Source organism: Notechis scutatus, chromosome Z (genome assembly GCF_049901735.1).
Source record: "Notechis scutatus isolate UNSWTSFEM ecotype Mainland chromosome Z, rNotScu1.2, whole genome shotgun sequence".
Lineage (NCBI taxonomy): Eukaryota > Metazoa > Chordata > Lepidosauria > Squamata > Elapidae > Notechis > Notechis scutatus.
Window position 1 is genome coordinate 39,779,631 of NC_142025.1, and position 20,871 is coordinate 39,800,501.

A 20,871-nucleotide genomic window follows, 5' to 3' on the forward strand; every position below is an offset into this window, starting at 1 on the left:
AAAAATACTAAAGCTTTTGGGAATCTTGAGTGTTTGGAGAAATGCATGTATAGTCTCAAATAAATAAAGACTATGTTGATAGCTGTCAAAGAGCAGCTGATTATGCATGGCATATCTCTTAAAGGGGTGGTCATTAAAGATAACTTTCTTGTGACATTTCCTACCATGACAGGTTGTCATCCATAGTATTTCTTTTTCTGTGATTGCCTTCACCAGTTGGGTAATTAATCCTGTTGTATAATTGTGTGAGAAGCAAGCAACCAGAACCCAAACAGCAGGAATATATAGTGTCTAGAAATATTATTTTAGAACTAAACAGACTCATGATAGGTTTCATAGATAAATGTCTTATTTTGCATAATCAGTGTTAAAGAATTTATCAGCAACTTAGTTTATTGGGAAAAAGAGGCCTTTGAATGATATATTTTACAAGTTGAGTTAACATTAAAATGTTTTATAGCTCAGAGTGAGTGCTAATTAAGTGATAAGTGGCATGATTTGCTTCTCTTTTTTGTTCTTTGTACCAATTATAAACCAATTAATTTTTGTTTCCTTGTCAAAAGTCCATATGCATTCCTTTTTTTCTTGTTGCTACTGCATTTAAAAAAAATTAAAGGGCAAAATGATACACAAGGGCATTGTCCTAGCAATCTTACAACAAAAGACAGCTTTTCCTTATCTGTATTTCATTAATGCATTATTACTTTGTTTTATCTACATAGTGCCAGAAATATATATAGATAGATAGATAGATATGCTTATTCTATAATGACAAAGGAAATCCTTTTAATAAACTGTTACAATGCATTCAGGCTGGATGTTGAGAATGGCCACTGCTGACACAATTTAAAAAGGGATTAAATGAATTCCCATAATTGTCATGATAGAAAACACAGGTTTGATGACAATGCATAGTAGCAAGACAGGATTAAAGATAGCAGTCCAAGCCTTACTCAGCAGCACAAGCTGGGGGATCCTTAAATTAACCAGGATAATTTGACAGGCATCTATGACAGAAATAATACATATTACCACCTAAAAAGGCTTCCAAGGCAGAAAATTGTAAAGCAGAAATTAAATGCCCGTGAATAGAATTCCAGTGAACATTAATGTTTAATGTATTCATTGCGGAGAGTGTTACATACATACCTGAAGACTCAGCCAACCTTAGAATAGTATTTCAGTCATTTCAGGTACCATATTCTGTAGATATATTCTGTAGCAAATTCTGTGACCTCTAAAATATGATCTGAGACCTAAAGGGAAGAAGATTGCATTTAGCATTTTTGGGAACCCAAGAATTAACAGTGGGAGCAGCAACAATATCATTCCCCCCAGAGATTAGAATGGGCCCTAACTGATACTTTTCCGGAAGGCACTGAGGACCTGATTCTGCCAGTGGGCCTGGGGAACCCAGAGCAGGATGGAGCCAATCAAATAGCTCATGTGATCTGCTGTCATTGGGGCAGGGAAGTGGGCGAGAGTTGGGGGTGATTTATTTATTTATCCCAGATTTTGTTCTATTGTACTTTATTAGTTTATTTGATTCTTTTTGTTAGTTTTTATTTTTTAAAAAAATATGATTTTACATTCTATAAGTCGCCTTGAGTCACCATGGGCAAATAGGTGGCAATATAAATTCAATAAATAATTCTGGGAACCATGGAAAAATGAGATAGAACATGCAGGTGTTTTTCTCCTGTCCTAACCTAACATACTTCTTTAGAAGCAATATACCACTACTACAGTCATGTTGGAAGCACCAAAGCACTTCTGGGTAAAATAATGGTGATGTCACCATTGCCCAGGGAAAGGTCAGTTATGGGTTCCTTTCACATCTCTGTTAAGCTAAAGTGAGCAATGAAGAAGCTGTAAAAATACTGCTTCACTATCAGTGTTTCCTTCTGGTCCCATTAGCCTTTTCTTTTCCTTAGATTGCAAAATGTTTTACACAGGATCTGTATGCTTGTGAATTTCATTGCCACCAAGCTTTCTATTATGGAATCCTGGATGAGAAAATATTGCTCTTAACAAGAGGGTTCTTCTTAACCTCTTGTTGATATCATCATGTTCTATAAGAATTTTAAAAGACAGACAGAATCTATACCAATTTTGGAATTGAGAATTAATTTGTTCAAATTGTCTAGCATGGTTTGCAGAGCATAGTCAGAAGACCTGTTCTTGCTTAGAAAACCTAGGGCACAATTTTTTGAGAGAAAAATGTGTTAGAAAATCCTACCATCATCAACTTCCCAATCACATAATCCTTAGCAGGCACTAGAAGTGCCAACACTTTGCAGGTACTAGACAAGATATGCAGAACTCCATATATTTTTACAGCAATCTATGAAAGTTCCATTTTAGAATCCTTTTTGTAGCATTAATTGAATGGGATTCTGAAAACAATATGCTGGGAAGCAGATGATCATAGCTTTTTGAGAGATTACAAAAAAAGAGTTAAAGGAAACAAAGTTGTAGCAAAGTCAATGACTAACATTCAACCACTGGTTACATCCCATAGTGTTATTGCTGCTTTCAGCAGAGAATCAATGCAAAGAAATCAATATTTTAATGTATGTGACTTTTAAAGATCTGATTGAAAGCAGTTCCTTATTAGAAGTCTGATAACTTTCTGCAGGAATAGCAAAACGACAGCTTCTTCTATTGGAAAAACACCTCATGTCATTATTCAATTCTAGAGTGGTAGCATTTAACTGTGTCCTTTTGTAACTGAAGGAAAAAAAGGAAATTCTGCCAGCTATTTGCATTTCTTAGAAAAATGCTTTGGGGTGCATTGATTTGGAAGTGACATAAAGATAATGTCTCTGAATTCTTTGAATGAAATTAAATGTTGAGTGTTGCTTTTCAGTTCAGTGGTTCACTTAGTATTTAGTACACAATAACTCCTTTGGCCACAAAACAGAAAATTAGAAAACAGTATCAATTGTTTTATCAGAAATACCAGAAAATTTATAGTATTACTCCAGGAATACTCCAAGAATACTCCAAGAATACATCCTAGTCATCATAAGGATTTCGGGACATCCTGTCCCATATGACCTCATTTCCATATGTGAATAGCAAGATATCAAAATAGCATCCATTGAAAATCATGTGAATTGTTCCAGTTCCTACACTATAGTAATTTGTTCAAGAAGGTAGGATACTAAAATTCAGATTTCCACAATCAGAAGTGTTTTCTTTTGAATTCATGCACTGAGCAAGGCTAGAACTTGGACCTAAATAACCTCTGATTTTATGGATTATAACTGGGATGGGAATTTTATTTTTAAATCCTCCTCCCCCCCTCCCAAATTTTTTTTTAAAAAAATGCAAACAAGGATATCAGCTAGATCAGGGGTGGGCAAACTTTTTGGCTCGGGGGCCGCATTCACTTTTAAAATTTGACAGACGGGCCGGGTCAGCACAATATTTTTTGGGAATCGCCCCCCCCTTCCCCCTTCTTCTCCTCCTTCCCCTCCCCTCGGAGGCCCCCTGAGTCAGGAGTTGCTGCTGCCGGCACGGCTCACACGCGGCTCCAGTCCCACGTGCCTCGGGAAGGGAAAGGCAAAAAGGAAGAGCCGCGGCGGTGCTTTGCAACAGCAGCAGCGGCACCGGAGGTTCAGGCTCAGCGGCTCCTGGTTTTGCCTTTCCCTTCCCAAGGCAACGCTGGGACTGGAGCCGCACAGCTGCGCCAGCGGTAGCAACTCCTGACTTCCCAGCCCGCCGGACACCTGAGCAGAGCCCGGGCAGAACTGCCTGTTGCTGCTGCGGGCGCTGCTGCTGGTGTCTGGCTGCCCAAGTAAAGAACCGCACCAGCTCAGGGCAACTGTGAGGAGCAAGAGGGGAGAGGCAGAGAAGGAGGCAGAGAAGGAGGAGAGCACCTGGCCAGTTGGGGAGGCTTCTTGTGCTGCGAAAGAGGCGGCTAATGATCTCGGCTCCGCTCTGCTTCTCCAACATCTGGCGCTGCCCTGTTCTGTGCGCCGGCTGCTCGGACTTGCTGGGCCTGACACAGGAACAGGGTGGCGCCGGATGTTGGAGAAGCAGAGCGGAGCCGAGATCATTAGCTGCCTCTTTTGCAGCACAAGAAGAACAGGGTGGTGCCGGACCATTGAGAAGCGGAGCAAAGCCGGAAATTAGTAGCTGCCTCTTTCGCGCAGAAAGCTTCCCCAAACCAGCCGGCTGGTCTCCTCCTTCTCTGCCTGTTTGTTCTGTATGGCCGAGGAGGAGGAGACCAGCTGAGAAGCACGCTGCCAGGCGGGGGCCACGCGGTGCAGGGCAATACGCCACCGCCCAGCCCTGGCTTGGGAAAGCAGTGGGCGTTCCCGGGCGGTGGCCTTGGCCCCGCTTAGCAGGAAGCAGCTGCCCAGCTCCGTGTTGTGTGTGCAATTTTTGGTGCGCGGCGCGGGTCTCTTGGCCGGGCCCAATTTTTTTTTCAGAGGGAATATTTTTTTTTTTTTTCAGAGGCGGGCCGTATTAAAATGACCAACGGGCCGGATGTGTCCCACGGGCCGTAGTTTGCCCACCCCTGAGCTAGATATACAAAATGCTTTGAACAATTTAGTGTTGCTTTGAACCAGTGGTGGGATTCAATATTTTTTACTCCTGGTTCTGTGGGTGTGGCTTGGTGGGCATGGCAGGGAAGGATAATGTAAAATCTCCATTCTGTCAGCTTTGAAAGCCATATTGAAATCAGATGCTCCCACACTGCCACATCTCAGCCTGGGAATGTGGGAGGGGGGAATATATTGGAGTATATCTAGTAAGACATAATAACATTCTTTTTCTGATTCAAGGTCAGATTGTGTTGTGCATAACGGAGAAGAAGTCTTAAGTTGGGATGGATGGTGATTGGGCCATGTGATGTGATGATGGGTGCAGGGGATGGATTTTGTAGTTTTTATTTATTGTAAGGAAGCCCAGAACTTTCAGATTCGGGATTCCACAGTTGTGCCAGTTTACTATCCAAAATAAAAGGGACCTTCAAGAGATGTCTGTCTTGGAGTCATTGGGTGGAATGCAGTGTTGCTGGAATGCTAACACATCCCCTCCCTACTCCTGGGGGAAGATTACCACCGGTTCTCTGAACTACTCAAAATTTCTGCTATTGGTTCTCCAGAACTGGTCAGAACCCGCTGAATACCACCTCTGCTTTGAACATTGCAAAAGTATGGGTAGTCCATCAAACGTTGCTATACATTTCTTTATATAATATAACAATTTTATGCATTATTTCTATTAACAGCCATAGCTACGCAGCCTTCCATCCTTCCAAGGTCAATTAGGACCCAGATTGTTAGGGACAATATTCTGACTCTGTAAAAGCACTATGACGCACTGTATAAGTATGTGCTCTTGCTATTTCATACCAAAGTGGGAAAGAATTTAAATGATAAAAAAATATAAGCAGAAGTGAAATGATATTTTTGCTGCAAACATATTTGAGAAATATAAAGATCATTATTGACTAACATTTGTTTATTTAAATATTTGTGCCATTAAGTTAAAAAATATGGAAATGAAAGAATAATGTTTGATGAAATTATAAAATCTCAGCCTTCTGAGGAAAATAGTTTTACAATGGAGAGGACAACATGCTTCTGCATAATTGCCCAAAGCAAAATTGCAAAAAAATATTGTTTCTTTAATGTTTATTGGATTAATATAAAAATAAAGAGAACAAAGAAGGCTTGTTTCCCATTAACAAGTTATAATTACTCATTATTATAAGTTAAGATGTTCTTGAATCCCATAGTTTTAATCCTGATTCATTTATCTTTCTGTCCACTTCATTTTTTTGGCCTGAGTTTTTCTACATGGAAAGTTTAGGTAATATTAAACATTGTGAAAGAAGCCTGTGGTAAACCATTCAGTTTATTTTATTTATTTATTTATTTGAGTTGTCAATCACTTACAAGATAATAGGTATAAGTATAAACATAGTTATGAATGCATGAAATGGATACATATAAGAAAAATAAAAAGAATCAATAGGACAGGGACAGTAGGCACGTTGGTTCACTTATGCATGCCCCCTACTTAGATATATAGTCTTTTGCTTTGTCTCAGATAAATTATATTTACCTTTAGACATCAGTCCCAATAAGAGTTTTTTAGCACAGCTGGCTTGGCAGTTAAAACCAAGGTCTTAAAGGCCATCATGGGAATAATACTATCACTGCCAGAGCTGTTGTCCAAAAAGATCTTAATTATATCACCCTTTCATTAGCGTGAAAATGGAAGGTAACATCCTCATCTGTTTTGAAATCGAACACTAATTTGTGTAAATGATCTTGCTTCCACCAAAGCAATCTATTTTCCTGTGATTTTATACTGAAAATAATTGAAGGCATTCCATTTATCAAATGTAGCTTCCCTAGAATGCTCTTCTTTATCAGTGATAACGATCTAAGACAAAGCAACTTTTATTTATAAACACACCATCCAAAGTGCTGTCATGAAGTCCTTCTATCTTCACTGCAGAGAAATCTATTTTCTACTTTGCAGTATAAAGAAAGCTATTTTTTTATCTTGTATGGAGATTTAAGCATTACGATACTATAGCGGATTGTTCTGCAAAAGAGTAACATTATTCAATTATATATTTTTATTTTTTACAGAAGATTTTGCTGCTAGTATTGCTTACATATTGAAACAATTGATCATATATGAGAACATGCTCTTAATTATTTATTAACAGCTCTTATAGCTGGTAATGTATACAGGTAATTCTTGATTTACAACCATTTTTGTAGCAACTGAAGTTACAAGGCACTGAAGTGAGTTATAATTTGATCCTTGCATGTACAGCCATTGCAGCATCACCCATGTCATGTGATCAAAATCCAGGTGTTTGGCAACGAGCATGTATTTACAACACTGCAGTGTCCCAAGGTCACATGATCATCATTTGTGTTTTACCCAGCTGACTGCTGACAAGCCAAGTCAGTGGGGAAAGATGGGTTCACTTTAATGATCATGTAATTCACTTAACAATTGCAGTGATTCACCTAATAACCAGGGCAAAAAAGATTATAAAATCAGGAATGACCCTATAGAAATTCTAGTTCTAATTGTGGTTATAAGTTGAAGTCTACCTATAAGCAAATATTCCTTTAGCTTGGTTATTTATGATTCTAACATGTGGTGACAGATTGCTACATCTAACACATTTCTTTGCTCACTTCATAACGTAACTCAAATGTTAGGTTTTATTAATATTTTGAAAGATTTTTCTTTGCTAAAGCAATATTTCACAAAACACTTGAAAAATCTGGCAGAAGTCATTGTCACTTTTATTCATGCAAATGTTCCTCTTTTAGCTTTGCATTTGACTCAGAATTCTAATTTTTAAGTATAAACTCTGAAATGTGTTATTTAAAATAAAAAGAAAATAATTTATATACAGTAAATCAATGAATTTAAGCAAGATGGTTTTATTGTTACATTGTTAATTATTCTGTAAGGGATAGTCTTAAAACCAAAAAGCCCTAAACAGTTAGACTGAAATGCAGATTATGTTTAAATCAGTATATGCTGAACAACTTTGAGATCTATAAAAATGTGAAAGTTACATTGTCATAATTGAGTTACAGTATATGCTAATGAAATGACACACACAAAAATTTTAAAAACAGGTTTGTTGGATCCTGGAAAGATTGATAGATATTTCATACCTCCAATTTCCAGTGAACAACAGGCCCCACAAATAAGGCTTGCTCCTTCATTCCACAGATCCATGTTTTTCCCCTAAAGCTAACTGAGATTTGAGGGATTTGTGTGGAAAGAACACTTTTTACAGTATGCAGAAACACTGAATTCCAGCTACTTCCATGTGTGTGGGAACTACATAGAATTCCCAGCCAGGAATTCTCTGGGATTTTAGGGGTTGACAGCCCTAGCATGCTGCATTGTAATGCAAAGTGTGACATTTCACCTACCATATATAGTAATATCTGTTTCTATTTCTATTTTCTCCATAGGCCATTTCCCTTCTCTTGCTTCTTCCTTTCTCGGGCTTCAGTTTTCCAATCCCCTTTCTACATCCCACTCTATTTGATCTAGCCACTCTAAAGTCCACCTCTGCTCAGTTTTCCCTAAGATGATCCTTTAATAACTTCTCTGGTTGAAGGATTGCTCAGTTCAAGCTTTGAAATTTCCCATCACAATCTTAGCAGATGTTTATAGTGTCTGTAGCACAGATATTGTATAGTGTCTGTAGCACAAATATTGCTATTTCAGGAAAATTATAGTAATTATTTCTAAATTTGTTTCTATGAATATAAATTGACTAAGACAAGTGTGTCCTGATTCTTTGTTTTTGTGTATGTTTTGTAAGTCACCACACATATTTTATTGTCCCTGTCATTACCCGCCTCTTCATCATGATTGGGACAAAGAATGTTTAAGCTGAAGCCAGGTGCTTAAAGAGCTTCTAGCTCATTTTCAATAGAAGAGTGCCCTACTACATGCTGAATAATTCAGGTGCAGCAAAGCATTATGGTCCATTGAAAGTTTTTGTTTATTTACTGCAGGAAAAGTACTCCCCGCTTCTCATTTGACTAGAAAATGCACTATATTATATTCTTTTTTTCTCTTTAAAGGGCTGCAAGGGACATGCCTCATTATAAAATGTTTCTTGGGTTGCATCAGAAGGAGTTTATCCTGCTTCGATTTTTCCCCCTTGCACACTGGAGAGCTTTGAGTTTTAAAATTGTTGTCTTGACTGTGTAAAGCTTTAATGTGCCAGTTTTGTATCCAAACATGCTTTATTTATTTGATACAGCTCCTTCTTGTTATTCGATTTAAGGTGAACAACTATTATATATTAACAATTGCACAATGAAACAAATAATAAAAACAAAACACAAAAGCATTTTACCATGGTAGGTAGATTTATTTGTTTGGTGGCTTGCTTGCTTGCCAAATTTCAGCAGTGCCATCTGTGTTCCTCTGGGAACCATAAAAATGAGCAGAGGCCCTGGATAGCTAAGGTCTGATTTGCCTAGAGGGGGTTAGTTTTTCTGAGAATGAGCCAATATTGGAATAGTAGCCCAGTGCTCAGAATCCATTGTTAAGGTGAAGCACTAAAAAAAAGCAGCTATGACTTGGAAGGTATATAAAGGTTTCTGGATCAAAGACATTATCTGGATAACAAAGGTCTTCTCTATATCTATATCTGAGGCTTAGCTCATGATTCTTGGCTTGTGATTCCTGGCTCTTACACTGTGGCTACCATCCACCACTAGTCATCTCAAAGACTGTAATTTCTGTATGATTCTTTTGTCTCCAGTTTGACAATGGAGACTGGAGGTGGCTATGAATATCCCTTGTGAAAGATTCAAACTGGGGTATCCAGCTGTTCACCCACAGTTTACAGCTTACCTTATTTCTAAGTCTAAATACAAACTGAAAATTATTCAGCAGGCTAGCTTCTAAGAAATTAAATATATCTGCTACCCCACCCCCACCCCCCAAATATACTTGTTGGAAAGGAAATATTTGGTTGCTGTTAATATTAGATGATACCCAAGTTTATTTTTAAATCTCTGGATAAGTTTTTATTTGTTTGTGCATTAAATACAATGATGTTTCTGAAATAAGATGATTTTTTTAATTGTTTGGAAATACTTAAATCAAAGGTTTTTTTTTCCTGCAATTTAAGCTGATATGGATCTATAGTTTACCAACGTGACACGAGGTTCTGTTTCTTTGAACCAATCTATCCCTACCTTTCAATTCATTATCCATTTCAACAGCTTTTTAAAGCTTGTTATATCTAACACTTATTTTCAAATCAAGTTATTATTGATTTTGGAGGATGTGATCTCTGACAGTGTTCCTAATTGTGACTTAGCCACTTTCCATAAAGAAGAACTGAAAAGTAGAAAAAAAGAAGAATTCAAACAAATGACCTCTCAGAATCTATTTTTTTTAAAAAATACCCTTTTTCTTTCCTGTAAGCAAACTCTGGTTCTTTCTTTTTTTTTTGGAAATATAGTCTCTTCACTGATTTTGTGGAATTCAATTATAGGAACTCCTTGCTTAGAGACCACAATTGGGGCCAGCTACTTGATGGCCAAGTGGTTTAGTTGCTAAGTGGAACAATCACATGACCATGACAAGGCTTTCATTCAGTCATTAAAATGAAGCGATATATATAGTCACTAAGTGGAAGATCATGTGACTGTGATGTATGATTTTAATCTATACTCCTAGCTTTGCTTGTCACAAGCAAAAACGTGCACTAGTTGCAAAGTACATGAATGGTGATCATGTGATTGAGGGATGCTATAAAGTCATAATTTTGAGGATTAGTCACAAAATTATTGTTAACCTCATTGTAACTTCAAATGCACAAGGCTGTCAGTAAGTGAGGACTACCTGTATTGGGAAAGGAATACCACAATAGGTAATAAATAAGGATTGAGCATCTGAGTATAGTAATATTTTTATAGAATGCAAAGGGAACAAATAGTATTGAATTTACTATTGGCATGGATGAAATCAATTTTTTTCTTGCTTTCAAGGGTTAGGCTCTTATATTTGGGCAGCGTGCAAATATTATTGGCACATCTGATGAGTAAAAAGCAATGTGATTTAAAATTCACAATGCTAATTCCTTTGCTAATTATTTATGGATTTAAAATAAAACTATGTTTAACTATACGTGGGCCTTGGAATAACTATTTTCCATGCAATAAAGCACAATATCTTTTATTCTGACAGTAAACCTAGGTCAAAAATATAAATCTATTTTTGTTCTATGATGACTTCTCTATATGATATTCTATTAAATATACAGACAATACAACAGACAACACTATAGATTGATTGATCGATCGATCGATAGATACATACACACATATAAACACACATACATATATGCATGCATACAAAGAGAAAGAGAGATTTTTAAAAATGTAATTATAGTTCTACTTTGCAAGTTCACAAAGAAGGAATGGCCTGTATTTCTGAGTTGTAAATGTGTTGGTTTAGATGCTGTGAAAATAACTATGGTATACAACAAAATGATAAGTGACAGTTGTACTGGCCAATTTTTATTTGCTTTGCCTATTACATCATGTTCTATTATTTTCCAGATAACATCATGACATTGCTCATTTTGGCATATGTGAAGTATAGCCTTCTGCGGCTATTGGATATTCTGCTTACATTCTTCAACACTTTCTCATCCACAAGTGAAGATCTTTTTCTGGATCACTGTACCTCATTTTCTATGTAACACAGATACTGGGCCATGTCGGTCTTTTGATCTCTGTTCATTCTCTTCCATCGTACTCTATTTAAATTTGAAAGTATTAGTTTTTATAATCCATCTCCAGAAAAGCTACAAGATCCAATCTTCCCATAAATGTTAAGCAATCAATCATTTCTACACTACTGTCTGAGTTATTCAATCTAACTTTGCTTCCCTCCCAGCCCTTTTCTCTATAACTGTCATTCTGTGTGGGCTTATTTCTTTAGAGAATCCACATAGCTGTCAGATCATTGTATCCAATATCTTGAAGGTTCTCCTTGGATGTTTTTTTCTGGCCCAATTTACCATGATTTTGTTGTACTTACATTTGGCTGCAACATCAACCTGTTCAGTTAACCACCAGATAACCATCTAACAGCTCTGCTCTATCAAATTCTATCTAGGGAGAGGCACATGAGCTGTGGTGCCTAATCCAATCTCTTTATGAGAAGGTCCTCAAAACCATGAGTTGATAGCAAGTGTTTCATATCAATGAAATTGTTTGAAATTATTAAGAGAATTCCAAACTGCATTGTCTTTGCTTGTGATTAAAATAAAAAGCTTTTCAGAAATATTATTTTTGAGTTGTTTTTAAATCTGAGGTTAATTCATAACCTGTTGAACCCTCTATATCTCTTTATTTCCATGTAGCAAGCATCATAGAGTTTATCTACTGTATTTGCTTACCTACAAGCCCACAAAATATTAGTATTTCTAAATAGGTTTTCCCCCATTTGGAGCAAATAGGTAAAATTATATTTTTGTACTGACTTCATGAAAATTTAGATATGAAATCTAGATTCTCACTATCCAGGCAATATTAATTCATAACACTCAATGATTTTTTTAAGTCCAAAAAGTTTATTGTTTATATGGCATCTATTTTAATATCTAGGCATTCAGTTTATAGATATGGAGATAAAGGAGATAAAGAGCAGATGAAATAATGAGTGAATTGCAATAAAATATACAGAATGGGGACATTAAAAAGAATTGTAGTGTACTTGGAACAGGCAGCTGTTGATCCTATTATCAGATCAGTTTAATAAAGCTGCTCTCATCTATAGTCTTATTGTGGATAAGGTCACCAACCTACCATGAATAATCAGAATCTGGTTCAGTTGGAGGAGGGGGATCTTTTATTAGAGAAATGGGAAGGATTTTAAATGTGGTATTTACTGCAAATCCAGGGCAGTGGAGGTTGATAGTTGTTACCCAAAAAGTCCTAATAGCTTGGAGACGCACTATGATAAAAATAACCAGATGGAAGCTTTGTGGTTGAAACTATCTCTAGGGATCAGTTGGCTTAGTTACTGATGACATCTTTGCTTATCATTGCATTTACTTTTGGGTGGTCTCTCTCAGTTTATTGATCCTGAGACTCTCTAATTTTCTGAGGAGCTCCAGGATATGAAGCAATCAAGGAGCTCCGTAGAATAGAGTAAGACAAAGAACAAATCTGACCAAACTTGTAAGATATCATTGTAGGGATTATTTTTACTGATATGAGAGCCAGCAAGATTGTATGTTATAAGCTTTCCTTAAGCATAAAGTCAGCTGGGTATCTTTGGGCCGGTACTCTCAGCCCAACCCATCTCATTGTTATGGGTAAAATAGGAGGGAGAAGTATTAGATATGTTTCCTACCTCAATTTTTTTTAAAAAAAAGGAAATAATAGGCATGTGAACTTTTATTCCGAAACAACTGGAGCACCACTTGAATACCACTGGCATTGGCAAAATCACTATCAGTCAATTGCAAAATACAGCTTTGTTTAGAACAGTTTACATCTTGCAACAATATCTTTAACACCATGAAATAAGAATAACTACATATCCAGTGGTGGGATTCAGCTGGTTTGCACTGGTTTGAGTAAACTGATTGTTAAATTACCCACCCACCCTGCTATCAGAATGGATCCTGGTCACTGTGCTGCATGGAGAAACAGGTAATGAAGCAGCTGGTGTGAGAAAAGGAGAAGTCAGCTTTTCCTTTCTTCTCTGTGCTCCTCCTTCCCTTGGGCCAGCAGCTCTGTTGCCTGTTTCTCCACTGCAGTGCAGCACAGCACCCAGGATCCACTTTGATATTGGGTGGGTGGGTATAATTTAACAATCAGTTTGCCTGGGGTTGGCAATTGGCTGTTGTGGGAGGCTCGTCCCACATGTGCAGCAGACTTGGAGGATGGAGATGGGCCACGCCTCCCATTACAGCCAACCTGATCCTGGGTGAACTGGTTGTTAAATTATTCGAATCCCACCACTATACCTATCCCAAGTCAAAGTGCTGGTTTTAACTTTGAAACTTTTCATAGTAAAGAGTCTGGCTGTCTTGAAGGATTATCTTTCTCCATTGTTTCTTCCCAACTGAGAAATGACATGCTTCAGTTCTATTAAGCAATACCATCCGAAGGGACCTGGAAGATATGTCTTTTCTTTTTCTTGAATAATGTACTATCCTACTTCAGGATGGTCTGCACTATCCAACTCACATATAATTCTGCTAATTGTCATTCCAAACATCTAGGAAAATGTTTAGTTATATAAATTCAAATGTGAATATTTTCCCATTTTAATCTTGAGATATTGAAATTAAAATTTAAACCAGGGATCATTATCATTTCTTACTACTATACTACTTATCTTGTCTTGAATTATAATTCCTCCTGTTCCTCCTTCTCTGTTCCTTTTACTAATTCATTTTCACAGTCTCCTGCTCAGCCACACCTTTAAAGACTTGTTATTAAATACTCTATCAAAATCTCATCTAGCCTTAGAGCATGCTGCATTTGTAGTATGTTTTATGGGCCTCTTAAACCTATAATAAGCCTCAGATGCCATCAGAGCCATTGCTAAAACTATTTATCACCTTTGCAGCTCAACATTGGAAAGTATATTTTCTTTCTTGCTGTTAGGTCTTGCAACATGGCATAATAATGTCAGTTTATTTGTTTACCCAGATCCAGTTTGTAGGCTCAACAAAATTTAGGTGACACCATACAATATATGCTAAAATCTTGGCTGAGTGTGTGGCTTTTATTTGTATACACATATATGAAACTATTTATATTTATTTGGTTATTCACAAAGTTATTATTGATTCCATCAATAGATAATGTTGATTCCTAAAATATATCATTCATTCAACTTTAAAAGAAAAAAATAACATCCAAACACTTTCTTAATATGTAGAAAGAGAAAGGGGAAAAAAACAAGATGGAGTGGACTATATTCATGTAATAATTTTTTCACTGTACAACATAAGATATAAATAAACTTAAGTAACATGCAGATTCTGGAAACTTTTAACTGAGCTTGGTTTTCCTAGGTCTCAGTTATTGGGTATAAGTTGTCAATCTCCCTTTTCTGTTTTTTTCTAGGTCCATGGGGCAGATGTATGGGAGATGAATGTGGCCCAGGAGGTACCCAGACTCGAGCTATATGGTGTGCTCATGTAGAAGGATGGACTACCCTTTTCACAAATTGCAAGCAGGCAGAGAGACCTGACAACCAACAAAATTGCTTCAGAGTTTGTGACTGGCACAAGGAACTGTATGACTGGCAGCTGGGCAGCTGGAACCAGTGTCAGCCCATTCTTTCAAACAAAGCAACAGTATGTGTGAACGGGGAAGAAGGAATTCAGAGGAGAGATATTATTTGTGTCCAAAAATCAAACGGTGTGATAGTTGAGGATGCCATATGTGAATACTTTGAGCCAAAGCCTCAGCTAGAACAGGGATGTCTCATCCCTTGCCGGCAGGACTGCATTGTATCTGACTTCTCATCCTGGACAGAGTGTTCTAAGAGCTGTGGCAAAGGGCTTTCCTATCGTTTTCGCCATATTGTAGCTCCCCCTAGTTATGGGGGCTCTGCCTGCCCTAATCTGACAGAGTTTCAGTCTTGTAGCTCAGCCCCCTGTGCCACTGAAGAAAACCTGTACAGTCTGAGTGTGGGGTCCTGGAGTTCCTGTTCAATTCCTCATTTGCGGCACGTCAGACAGGCAAGGAAACGTGGGAAGAACAAAGAAAAGGAAAAGGAGAAAACCATTCGGGACCCAGAAACCCGGGAATTAATTAAAAAGAAAAGGAACCATAACAGGCAGAACAGACAGGAGAATAAATATTGGGACATACAAATCGGATATCAGACCCGTCAGGTGATGTGCACACACAGGAATGGAAAGACGGTTGCTTTGAGGTAATACTTTATTTATTTGTTTCTTTCTTTCTTTCTTTCTTTGTCCTCAGCTTAATTCACTCTTTCATCTATATTCATCCATGTTATTTACCCTTTAAAAATTAGAATTGCTGAGATCATCTAATGCCACTTCTACTGAATGGGTTATTAGATTATATTTACACACCAAATGTTTAGGCTGCCCCAACTTTATGGAATGCACTGATTAAAAAAATAACTATAACCTGGAAATAAAATGCCAAACAATTCAATAAAATTACTGACAGTGGGACACCCTTTTCTACCTAGTGCCTGGGGAAAAACCAGATCTTCAAGGCCTACAGTATCTCAAGGATAGTAAATTGGGGAAACTATTCCAGAGCGTAGGAACCATGAAAGAGAAGTCATGCCACCTGAGTCCCACCAGAAAACACTGCTTTAAAAATGATACCTGAGCAATGCCAGATTGGCAGAAATCACGGGAGAAAGGCAGTCCATCAGATAGCCTGGATGTATGCCATGAAGGCCTTTAAAAGTCGCAATTAGCATTCACTAAATGTACCCATTGAAAGCTTAGTGGTAACCAATGCAGTCCTGCAGCAGGTGCTTTATATGGATATACTTAGGTGTGGATCAAATGCAACATCTGAATAGCCTGTGTAACTGGACAACACATTGCAATAGTCCATATGCGAACTGATTAAGGCATAAATCACTGTGAAAAGGGATTCCTATTCCTATTGCAGGATTTATTCATTAAGCGTATGGCATGTGTTAGCCAGAGATCACTAAGATGGCTGGCTACCTCTGCGAAATGATTTTTTTCAGGCAACGTTATCTTTATCTGACGGGTGCCTGAATGCATTCAAGGGAGGCTCCTTTCTTTTTCCTTGCATGGTTTATTTGCTCATGGGAATCAAACCGCTGAGCTGCCAATCTCAGCAGTGCACAAGCCCAGTGTCTTACCATGTGAGCCACCACAGCCCACTCCTAGTGCAGAAAAGTAAAGAGAACAATTAATACCACTGACAAATCAAGGCAAAGGCACATTTGCCAGAGTTGCCAACTACTGTGGCTGCAGGAGCTGTAAATCTAGGACAATTCCTGTGTTATGCACTACTTCTAGCTTGGGGAGTGCTGTACTATTCAGAGCTTAAAATGGAAAGTACTGGGAGAATCCAGAATATTTGGCAGGATTGAATTGAAGTCTGTTTCTCTCCAATCAAATTCCAACAGCATGGGCCAAGTCCTTGACAATATAACTCACCTTGGATTGAAATATACACCTGGGTATCAGCAGCCATTTTGATCATACTTGATTGCATGTTGATAAATTATTTAATCAAAAAGCTTCATGCAGATATTAATGGGGCAGGTTAATAACCTGCATTGGGACAGTGTCTCTGGGCATGGAGTTGAGATGTATGATTCTCTGAACAGAATAGGGAAAAAGAACTAAAAAGGAGCTATCAACACCCTTTATAAACAAAGTGCAAATACAAAAATCAAGTCTTTCTTAAATATTAAATATAGATATAATATGTATTCTTTAAGAATTGAATGAGCATGCTTCTAACTTTTCTACTGACTATTAAATATAATAATGGGATTTGGTTTTGTTTTGCTGATCTGAGTATATAAAAGAAATTACAATTTATTTTTATGTGGATATTTCAGCTAAATTCAATTACCAATTAAAATACTATATTTCTATGAAATGAGGAACTTAATTATCTGAGAAAGATTTTTATGTGTCAAGTTTGAGTATATATTCATGCTCATATAAAGGCAGCATGAATTTGATTTGAGGACTTTTTTCTGTTTCCCTGTAAAGTTTATTCATCAACCTTGAACTGTCACTAATAGTAACCCACAGCTGAATTTGTAATTAAGAGTATTGAGAATTATACCTTCATATTTTAATCCTATTATTCCAACATGTACCTCAGCTTCCATTAGCATATTAACAGAGTGCATACTTGCTCTGTATTAATTTTCTCTACTTAGTATTTCTTTGAATTAATTTAACTTCCATTGAGTATCAGTGCAAAGCATTTTAAAAGTGATAATTAAACTATTTCTTTTGTTGCAAATGCATAACATTGTGTTTCCCCTTACTAAGTTCTATGAGTCTAAAAAACCATAAGGCACAACACTTAATAATAGTCATAGGATACAATAAGCAATCAAATCATACTAGGAAACAGTCAATATAAATCGTAAGGCTAAAAGTGACAACGTTACAGTCATACAGTCACACGTGGGAGAGGATGGGTGATAAGGAGTGATGATAAGATTAATAGTAATAGTAGTGCAGACTTTGTAAATAGTTTGACAGTGTTGAGGGAAATATTTGTTTAGCAGAGTGATGGTGTTTGGGGAAAAAACTGTTCTTGTGTCTAGTTGTTCTGATGTGCAACGCTCTATAGCATCGTTTTGAGGGAAGGAGTTGAAACAGCTTATGTCCGGGATGTGAGGGGTCTGTAAATATTTTCACAACCCTCTTTTTGACTCATGCAATATACAGGTCCTTGATTGAAGGCAGGTTTTTATAATTGTTTTTTCTGCAGTCCTAATTATCCTCTGAAGTCTGTGTCTGTCCTGTTGGGTTGCAGAACCAAACCAGACAGTTATAGAGGTGCAGATGATAGACTCAATAATTCCTCTGTAGAACTGTATCAGCAGCTCCTTGGGCAGTTTGAGCTTTCTGAGTTGGCGGAGAAATAACATTCTTTGTTGTGCTTTTTTGATGACGTTTTCGATGTTAAACGTCCATTTTAGGTCATGTGATATAATAGAATCTAGAAATTGGAAGGACTCTACTATTGATATTGTGTTGTCTATCAATGTCTATCTACTATTGATATTGTGTTGGAAGAGGTGGTAGTATGGGAGGGTTTCTTCTAAAGTCTACCAATTTTTCTACGGTTTTGAGTATGTTCAGTTCCACATTGTTCCGGTTACACCACGAGGCAAGTTGTACAACCTCCTGTCTGTATGCGGATTTGTCATTATCTCGAACGTCACCAATCACTGTTGTGTCATCTGCAAAGTTCAATATTTTAACAGATGGATCGTTTGAGATGCAGTCATTGGTATATAGGGAGAAGAGAAGTGGAGAAAGCACACAGCCTTAGGGGGGCCCTATGCTAATTGTACAGGTATCAGATGTGATTCTGCCTAGCTTCACCTGCTGCTGCCTGTCTGTTAGGAAGCTTATGATCCACTTATAAGTGTGTTCAGGTACCGCCAGGGGTGGGATTCTACCAGTTCTGTCCGGCTCTACAGAACTGGTAGCTCAGAACCAGTTCTGTGTCTGCTGCTGTTTTGGCCCACCTGCCTGCCTGGGCTCTTACCTGACCTTTATTTCCTGCTTTTTCAACCGCAGCCACTTTGCACGGCACAGCTGTGGTTGAAAAAACAGGAAAAAAGAGCTTTTCCAACCACTGCGCACCTGCATGCAGCGCTGCTCACCTGTCCAGGCAGCTCAGCAGGTTGTAAATTGCACTCGCGCGACTTGCGTGACTTGCACATGCACGCATGACACAAAGCAACAGAACCAGTAGTAATACTGGTTGGATCCCATTCCTGGGTACCGCTAGCTGGTTCAATTTAGTTAGAAGAATGTCTGGAATGATAGTATTGAATGCAGAACTAAAGTTTACAAAGAGGACCCTTGCGTAGGTGTTTGGAAATTCAAGGTGTTAAGGATGTAATGCAGAGCCATATTAACAGCATCACCTGCCGATCTATTTGCTCAGTATGCAAACTGCATGGGATCTAACAGCGGATCCATGATGGTTTTTCAGGTGGGACAGCACAAGCCTTTCAAAGATTTTCATAACTACAGATGTTAGAGCAACTGGTCTGTAGTCATTCAGTTCCTTGATGGAGAGTTTCTTTGATAGTAGAGCATTTGAAGCAAGAAGGAACATAGCACATCTCTAGTGACTTATTGAAGGTTCAGGTGAAGATGGGGGCCAATTGGTCAGGACAGACTTTTAAGCAGGAAGGAGTTATCTTGTCTGGCCCTGGTGCTTTTTCTGGCTTTTGTCTGTGAAATAGATCTTGCATTTCTTTTTCTGTGATCACCAGATTTTGTGAACCCAATGGGTTGGGGTCAGTTGTAGGAGGTTTGGCTGTTGTCGGTGTGTTTGAGATGGGGGTTATGGAGATAGGTGGCTGTAATTGCCTTACAAACCTGCAGTAGAACACATTTAGGTCATCTGCTAGTCGTTGATTTCCTTCAGCCTGCTGTAGCCAGTGAGGTTTTTAAGAGTTTTCCACATGTTTGCTGGTTCATTTGTTGAGAACTGATTCTTTAACTTTTCAGAGTAGCTTATTTTTGCTGCTCTGATCTCTCTTGTTAATGTTTCTGGCCTGATTGTATAGCACTCTGTCACCTTTTCTTTAGGCTTCCTCTTTGGAACAACGTAGTTGCTTAAGTTTAGCTGTGAACCAGGTTTATTGTTACTGTATATTCTCAGATTTCTTGTTGGTACACATAAGTCTTCATAGAAGCTGACATATGTTACAGTATCTGTGAGCTCATCTAGGTCTGCAGAGTCACCTTCAAAAACATTCCAATAAGTGCAATGAAGGCAAGCCTGGAGCTTCAGCTTTGCCTCATCAGACCAAGTCCTCACTGATTTAATTGTTGGTTTCATGGTTTTAAGTCTTTGTCTGTAGGCAGGTACAAGGTGAATCATGCAGTGATTAGAGTGTCCCACAGCTGCTCGTGGTAAAGACCTATAAGCATCTTTTACTGTTGTGTAGCAGTGGTCTAAAGTATTTTTCCCTCCGGTGGGACAATTTACATGCTGGAAATATATACAGGAAAAATAAGATAATCTAATTCTACTTTAGAGTAAAACTATGTTAGCAGAATCTTACAAGTCTTGCATTCCTCCTTCCATCAATTTTGCAGCCCAATAATTTGAGCTGCTTGCTTTTCCTACTTTGCAATTGTGGGCTATGCTGTCTCTTATCAGATTGTTCTCTGGGTAACAGCTCTTTGCTAGGTCTTGTCCTTTCCACATCCCATTACAAGTCTTTACCTTTTTATCATTACATAAATATGGAGAAGAGCTATTATCCTCCAGGTGCTACAAATCTCAGCATTCCACACCTGAACTTCTTCAACAAACCTGGAGTTGCTAGAAACTTTAGAAAATATCAGGGTTCCCCTTGCCTGACCTATTTTATGACTTAAGCTTCATTGATTTAAATGGGTCAGTGCAAAATGTGAATAGGGTTGGAACATGACTGTAATCTGCTCATGAATATGATCATAACTTTCATCTCTTGTAGACAAGATAATCGATCTCAGGAAACAGTTAGGGTACTCTAGAGAGCTTCTGCCAGTTAGAATAGATAATACTGGTGAAGGTGAACTAATAGCTAATCATTGCAAAAAGCAGTTTGATCCATCCATTTCTG

The 20,871-nt window shown here is 37.9% G+C and overlaps 1 protein-coding gene across 3 annotated transcripts in view; it reads left to right on the plus strand.

Annotated features, from left to right (window-relative positions):
- Positions 1–20,871, plus strand: part of THSD7A (thrombospondin type 1 domain containing 7A) — a 253,626-nt gene that overhangs the window by 72,000 nt on the left and 160,755 nt on the right. For all 3 annotated transcript variants that reach the window (XM_026677769.2, XM_087946162.1, XM_087946161.1), the window contains exon 2: positions 14,637–15,453. In XM_026677769.2, the coding sequence (XP_026533554.1) occupies positions 14,637–15,453 (817 nt within the window). The remainder of the gene's footprint in view (positions 1–14,636; positions 15,454–20,871) is intronic.